Consider the following 7,557-nt stretch of genomic DNA (forward strand, 5'->3'; position numbering starts at 1 on the left):
CTAGCTCTGACTGATTTGGCCTCACCTCAGCTCAATTCCTACATCTATAGATGTAGTCAGAGGGTCTCCAAATCTCTTCCAGTCTCTCATTGGTTTTCCTCCACCATTCCTATGGTATCTTATTTCTTAATCCTGATAATGAGTGCAAATAAAAGAGGACCATGACATTTTAAAAGAGGATCTTTCACTTTCACTACCAGGTATAATTTGAAAATAAGGTGGTGCCCAGTAGGAGGGTACAACGATTCCAATTTCAAATGATTATTCAAATTGGATGGCTCTGAGTGGTCCTGAGAGAGGTCCCCCTCACCTAAGGCTATTCCTTTCTGAGAGATGTCCCTCTCCTGGGAGACAACTCCTGCTTGAGATGGAGAGCTAAGATTACGGCACAGCAGGAGAGCCCAGTTGTAAAGACAACAGGCTAAACGCTGGGACGGGCAGCTGAAGCCACCAGGAGAGGCAGGTACCAGGGTTTCAGGGGTTTTGGGATTGTTCTCTTGTCCACTGGAAGTTTTCAGAAGCTGGAAGAAGATTTGAGGATGTCACTTTTCTTGATCGATCCTTTATTTTAAAGATTATGCCCAGGAAGGTGCAGGGCTAGTGCTACGGGGCAGGACTCTTGCATTAGGCCAGGATTCTATGTGAAAGTCTATTGAGACCCAGAATGCTGCTCAGGTTTTGGGGGAATGGGTTTCTGTAAACTGGAGGCTATTCCAAGGATTCTCTTCCAGAATTCTACATCCCCATTAAATCCTGCAAGGCAGAACAAACTCTGGAGATAGACTTTGGCGATTGTCTGTTCACGTTTATTCTGTGCTTTGTGGTTGGGATGGAAAGAAAAGGAAGTAAGAGTCTTCAACTTTTCCATCCCCGCTGTCTGTAAATTGCTAGGCAGTACCCAATGCTGGGGACCCGTCGAGCCTAGTTCTTTCGCTCTCTGCGTCTGGCGCGGCCAGGAGGCGGTGGCGCCAACGCTGGCGGAAAGGGCGCTCGTGGGCCTGGGCCCCGGGCTCGCGGCTCCCGGGGGAAGCCCGGTTGCCAGGTTGGGTTAACGCCTCCGCCCGCGCGCAGATTGCCCGGGGCTAAAGGCGCCACCTCCGGCGCTCCGGCGCGAGCCGCCCCTCCCACGCAGCCATCCTCCCTTTCCTCCCCGCCCTCCCTCTGCTCCTCCCGGGCCACGCGCATTCCCCAATCTCCGGCCGACTTCTGAGCCGACAGGCGCAGGGAGCGCAGGGAGCTCAGGGTGCGGGTCGCTGTGCGGGTCGCTATTCAGGCCCGAGCGGTGGCCTCCGCCGGAATACACACAGGATGCAGGTGTGCGGGAGCAGCTCAGCGGAACGCCGGGCCTTCGACAGCATCTGCCCCAACAGGATGCTGGAGCTGACAGGCCCGCCTCTCCGCAAACCCGCGAAGCCAGAGAGGAAGGTGGGGCTGCTGGCCGGGACCGGAGGGGTCCGCGAACTCCCTTCCCGAGGGCTGACCGGTATTCACTGTTCTGTGTCCGGTTAGTTAGCCCCTCCGCGGAAGTTCTTTTCGGGATGCGGCGGCGGCAGCCCGGTGTCGGTATACGAGGATCCCCCGGACGCCGAGGCCGCTGCGCTGCCAGGTGAGCTCCGAGACACCTGCGCGACCCTTCATTTTCCCCGCGGGGAAATTTCCCCCGGGCTCCGACGTCCTGGCGGGGGTCCCAGCGGCGAGTCTGGTCCAGAGGCTTAGGGTCCCTCGGGTGTGTCTCTCTGCCGTGCAGCCCTCACCACCATCGACCTGCAGGACCTCGCGGACTGCTCCTCTCTACTCGGGTCCGACGCGCCGCCTAGTGGTGAGCCGGCTGCCTCTCAGGTACCTCCCCTTGAGGAGTCTTGCTGCCTCTGAAAACAAACCCCATTCGTAAGTGGGGGTTTATTTCCGCAGAAGTTCGTCTCCGGCGCCTAGCACATTTAAATGGTGAAGGGAGGCGGCGTGCGGAAATCTGAGCCTCCCAGGTCCAAGCGACCTCCTCCCTCCTCCCTCCTAGTATGCTGTGAAGGCTGCGTTTCCGGAGCTGTTCTAGCCAAGTTTTACAGTGGGACTCACTTGGAGGGCTCCTTGCCTTTCTCCCCATTTATTCCTTGGAGTTGTGACAAGGAATCGAGGAGATGGAACACTGAGGGACCGGGTGGGTGAGTCTGAGCAAAGTTGCTCTGGGCATCTGTGTACAGGATACTTGTCTTATTCTCCCAACACCCCATTCCCAGGCCATTCATTAATCATTTTTCATTCCGTGGGTATTTAAGGAGAGTGGAAATCGACGGATACCTTCTCGATCAAGACTGGAAAAGAGGAAGAGTTTGTATTTGGGGGAAAGTGAGAAGAAGGACAAAGGACTCCGCAAGCTATCTGACAGAACAGATTCCTGTCTGTGGAGGTGGACCCTCAACAGTTAGGCATTTTAAAAAAGTCCTTCTATTTCCCTCCAAAAGTTCTAGTCTTGCCACCATGTGGCAAAGAGGCATTTGACTGTTTTCTTTTCCCCTAAAACTATCTCCACTTCCACCACTTGCCGGGACTGACATTTCCCAGACATTGGAGCCTTTTAGCACTAGTCTAGAAGGCCAGAAACTAGCTCACAGGTGGACGGGTAATTTTATCCAGATGCTACCACAGAAGAGTGCCAATTCCTGCTTTCTGTCAGTAGGTACTGGGGCCACAAGGTCGTTGGGGACAGTCTCAGTACAGAACTCTCCAAAAGACAGAACACCTCTCAGAACTGGGAGTGGCGGTGAAACAGTTTCTCAGGCCTCCTTTAAGAGCCTCTTAGAACCTTGGGAAAGAGCTCAAGAAGACTCAGGGTAGGTAGCCCTAAGAGTGGAGATTGTAAAAGCAAGAGGTGGGAGTGGGCATTACCCTGCAGAGGCCATTTATCGTTATCATTATTATTATTTAGATCTGAATGTGCAAATAAGCAAAGGCAAGCCTTTCACTTGGCCCAGAGGCCTAGGTCACTCCCTTACCCCAACATGTTTATTTTGCCAGCAACAGAATCAAGTGGCCTCTTGATGAATTCTCATTACTATACAAAATTTAAACTTGACCTCATGTTCTGTGTAGGCAATTTTTTTTTTCTTGTTGCAGTTGGAAAAATGTCAGAGTTATTTAATTGGGAAAGTGGGATTCAAAACTTCAAGGGCAGGGATTACACCAGATGGACTAAAAGGTCCAGGATTTCTGCTGGGAAAGAGCTGGTGTAAGGGAGAGCTCCCTAACAAACCCCTGGCCAGTCCACCCTTAGGTTACATGTGCCAACTGCTTTCCTTAGAGGAAGGTAGACAGAGAGAGTATCTTAGAATTGTTTTAGGTCTAGAATGGACCAAAACCTGGAATGGTGTAGGAGGAATCATTTCCTAAGCCACAGTTCCTAAACTGGCCTCCAGTCTATTCATGGTAAGGACTTTTCTCAAGTCCCTATGGAGAAGGAGACTTTTCAATCCCTGAAAAGTATCATATTTCATTACTTCTACCAAGGCAGAGTTCCTGCATCAAGATTGTCTGGGTCCCTCAGTCTTTCCTTTCTCAGGTCCTTTCTCCTTATGGCCTCAGTTCTCAATTAGTGCTTAGGCCTCCAGACTTGGATTTGACTTTTTCTTTTCTGAGGTTAACTGATACTTTGTAGTTTGGGTTAGAGTAAATTCCTGTTCCCCGAAATATGTGACTAGCAAAGAAGTGCTTTGGGAGAGCAGTATGATTAACACAAAGGCATGAATCAGTAGTAGAATCAGCAGAGAAGATATTTCTGATGGGCGTATTGGATGTGTCCCCCTCGCACCATGGCCCTCGAGACTCCTTTCCTCTTTCTAGAGTTATCTTTAGTGTCAGCCAGCCTTTCCCCCCATATCTCCCCAAAAGAGAGGTAATGAGGTATAGAGGAAAGATGACTGAAATAGGCACTAGCATTGCAGGAGTGGGATGACTTTGGTTAACTCAACTTCTCTAGCTTCAGATTATCCTTCAGAGAAAGGGGAAGCACTTCCTGAGCCCTGCCTGGTTCCCACACTGGTGTGAGGATGGACTGAAAGACTATATAGAAAATAAAATTCTGTCAATTTGCATTGTCCATGAGTTAAAGGAATAAGAATGTTCCTGGGCATCCAACCTTTAAGTCTTCAGTTCAGGAAGTTGGAGGTGCATCCGACTATGGGGTTGGGGAGTCAACTACAACTATGTAAGAAGCTGAAAAGAGTAATAGAGGCAACCTGCTGCTGCGTGCTGAACAGAAGCATTTTTTCATAGCATCCCTGGTTCCTCCAATCGTAGACCACCTTTCACCCTCCTTTTTGATTAGCTGTGACTGAACCTTCCGAGAAGCAGTTTCGCATTGGAGGACTCTGCAAGCTGTCGGGTCTCCGGAGGAAAGACCCGAATTCATGCCACGCTCTCTTCTCTTAGAGGGGTGGCATCTCAGTTTTTGGGGGTAAGTTGGAGTTGAGGTTGACAGGTACACAAAGAACAGCACACAGAGGCAGCTGGTGGTCCGGTGGCGGACCAATGAAGCGACACGGTCCAATTGTTCAAAGCCCAGCTCTGCAGAGCTCCCGCACAGTGTGCGGGCAAAGACTGCAGGGAATAGTTTTGGCGCCCTTCGAGGACTCGGGGCTCCTGTCTAGCTGACTGGGTCCACACTCTGTACCTCTGGCTCTCCACCAGCGAGGTGCAAGACTGCTGGGTTCCTTGTCCCAGGTGGGGCTTGGATTTTCAGGTATCCAAGTGAACCCGAGTGCGTGCAGACAGTCCCCCGCCTCCCACGTGGTGCAACCTGGAAATTGTTCTGGACCCTTCAGATTCAATCATGATAGGTTTACACCCCTGGTTTATTTTAGAATCACTCATTGGAAACGGAAGTGGACTTCGAACTGCAGAATTTCAGAGACACAGTGGATGATCTCATTGCAGGCAAGTGCAGTCTCTTAGTTTTTAAATAACAGCAAGGATGTCCCGCATCTCCAAATCGGACTAGTTAAGATTTTGTGGTCGTGAAAGTGGTGAACCTAGCCGCCAGTAAATGACTGACCATCAACTCACCAAAGGGTCTTGATCTTCCCTATTTAGAATGCCCCCTCTCTCCAATGGAGAAATTCAATAGCGGAATCTATAGCTGGTTTGTCAGTGTGAGTTCTGGAAGAGGGATCCTTGCGCTGTGATATGGCCTGGGAGAGCTTGAGTGACAATAGTTGTAGAGGAGGGAAGGCCTTGTGTAACTTCCAAGTCCCAGTAGGTTTGCCTGTTTAGCCTCGCTCGGGTTAACTCATCAGGTACATACGGAGCGCCTGCTGTGTAAGTCCAGGATATCTGGAAAGAGGGGTGCTTTCCTTAATAAAGAAAAATCTCCAGATAAAACCTACATCTGGCGTGGCATTTTGCCGCTGTAGCTAGCTGGGGGTGAGTCAGAAGCAACAAATCCACCTTTCACCCTTTCCCAGACTCATCCTCTTTGATGTCGCCTACCCTGGCCGTCAGTGACTTCACCTTCTCTCCTTGTGATGTATCGCCTCTCGGGCCCTGTCTTTCGCCGCGGTTGGAGCCACGGGCCCTGCAATCAGCACCACTTAGCCTTCCCGACCTGCCGCCGCCAGAACAGTACTGGAAGGAGGTGGCCGACCAGAACCAGAGAGCACTGGGGAACGCTCTCGTTGAAAATAACCAAGTAGGGGACACTGGACTAGTGACCAGGAATCCTAGGGCCGGGACAGGGTCTGGAGTAAGGCAGAAATGGGATTGCAAGGACTGGGATGCTGAACCAGTGGACAGGTTGGTGGTTCACATAGCTGCTATTGCTCCGGTGGCCCCACTTCAGTTTCCAGCTTCGCTAAGTGGGATTAATTCCACTCTACAAATGTTTTATTTGTTGAAGGCTTTCTTTGTGCCTGGTACCGTGCTTATTAAATTACTTTTCTCATTTATTAACTCCTGAGCTAAAATATACTTACCAGCCTCATTTAACTGATAATTAAAACAGGATGGTTGAAGCTCAGAGGCAGAACCTAGATCTGCCTGTTGGCAGCTGTGTACTAATCACTACCACGGGCTAGATTGAAGATCCATTTTAATCCAAGTACTGTGGGGGAAAGAAAGTCAAGTAAATTGGTGATTCTCAGAAGTGTAAATACCCTTGGGTCCTCAGCTTTTGGTGAGACGTCAGGATCTGGGTTTAATTCACGCAGATGAGAGCGAGCACGGTGGCCAAGTCCCTGAACGTTTGGATCTCCTCCTGTAGCTGCACGTGACACTGACCCAGAAACAGGAGGAGATCGCCTCGCTTAAGGAACGGAACGTGCAGCTGAAAGAACTCGCCAGCCGGACCCGGCACCTGGCCTCGGTGCTGGATGTAAGTAGGGAGCAGGCGTGTGGGACATTGCGGGGCATTGGAAGCTGTTTCATTGCACATCCACCCTGCTCCCTGTGTTGGAACCCGGTGGGGTTCTGAGAGTAGCGGACGTAGTGCAGTGCGTAGTAGTCCCGGGTCTCCTTTTGCGTGCCCCGCTTGGGCGATTCCCGCTGGCCCCAGGGCGGCGCTCTTCCCCGTCTTTCATAGAAGCTGATGATCACACAGTCCCGAGATTGCGGGGCCGCCGCCGAGCCCTTTCTGTTCAAAGCCACAGCAAAAAGGAGCTTGGAGGAGATGTTCAGCGCTGCGGGTCAGGATTGCGCGGAAGTAGACGCCATACTGAGAGAGATTTCCCAGCGTTGCGATGAAGCCCTGCAAAGCCGTGATGCCAAGAGGCCCCGGCTGCAACCCGAGCCCAGGAACACTGACTGCAGGCCCGGGAATCTGCACGGAGCCTTCCGGGGACTGCGCACCGATTGCAGCCACAGCGCCTTGAACCTGAACCACAGCGAGCTGGAGGAGCACGGCTCTTTCAGCACTCCCATCCGCAGCCACAGCACTATCCGCACGCTCGCCTTCCCCCAGGGCAATGCCTTCACCATCCGGTCAGCCAGTGGGGGCTACAAATTCCGCTGGGTACCCAGTTGAGCTGGAATATGGTCCCATAAAACACTGCCCTAGAACCCAGTTGAAACGCTGGAGACTGAGTGGGAGTAACTGGAACCGTTTCCCAAATCTGGCTTTTCAAAACTCACTCTGCAGGCGAATGCCACCCGGAAACTTATTTTTCCCAGGAACAAAAACGTCTTGATTTTATTGCACTGTAAAGTTCTGCTGTGAAGCGTTGTATAGCCTCTCCCCTTTTCACTGCGTGTATCATCTATACATGTCCGTGTATGTGTGTGTGTGTGTGTGTGTGTGTGTGTACACACGTAACAGTCTTTTTTTTAAATATTTGTTTCTACCAGCTTTGAACTATGTAGAACAGGAAGGGATTTAGAAACCAATTGGTTGGCCGGATGTGGTGATACACAGCTATTTGGGAGGCTGAGGCAGGAGGATTGCCAATTAGGTAATTCAGAATGATCCTTTCTCAAACTGGGCAGTGCGGAGACTCCAGTTAGGGTGGGGATGTAGCTCTGTGGTAGAGTGTCCCTGGGTTCATTCCCCAGTATCACGGGGCAGGGAGTGGGGAGGGA

At 51.4% G+C, this 7,557-nt stretch overlaps 1 protein-coding gene across 1 annotated transcript; it reads left to right on the forward strand.

Annotated features, from left to right (window-relative positions):
- The first annotated feature begins 1,182 nt into the window (after positions 1 to 1,182).
- On the forward strand, positions 1,183 to 7,213 carry MCIDAS (multiciliate differentiation and DNA synthesis associated cell cycle protein). The gene is made up of 7 exons (XM_079143477.1): positions 1,183 to 1,425; positions 1,510 to 1,606; positions 1,748 to 1,839; positions 4,854 to 4,926; positions 5,454 to 5,677; positions 6,248 to 6,358; positions 6,566 to 7,213. The coding sequence occupies exons 1-7, from the start codon at positions 1,309 to 1,311 to the stop codon at positions 7,004 to 7,006; spliced, it is 1,155 nt and encodes a 384-aa protein (XP_078999603.1). The 5' UTR covers positions 1,183 to 1,308; the 3' UTR covers positions 7,007 to 7,213.
- The last annotated feature ends 344 nt before the right edge of the window (positions 7,214 to 7,557 follow it).

This window comes from Sciurus vulgaris (genome assembly GCF_902686455.1).
Source record: "Sciurus vulgaris genome assembly, chromosome: 6".
Classification (NCBI taxonomy): domain Eukaryota; kingdom Metazoa; phylum Chordata; class Mammalia; order Rodentia; family Sciuridae; genus Sciurus; species Sciurus vulgaris.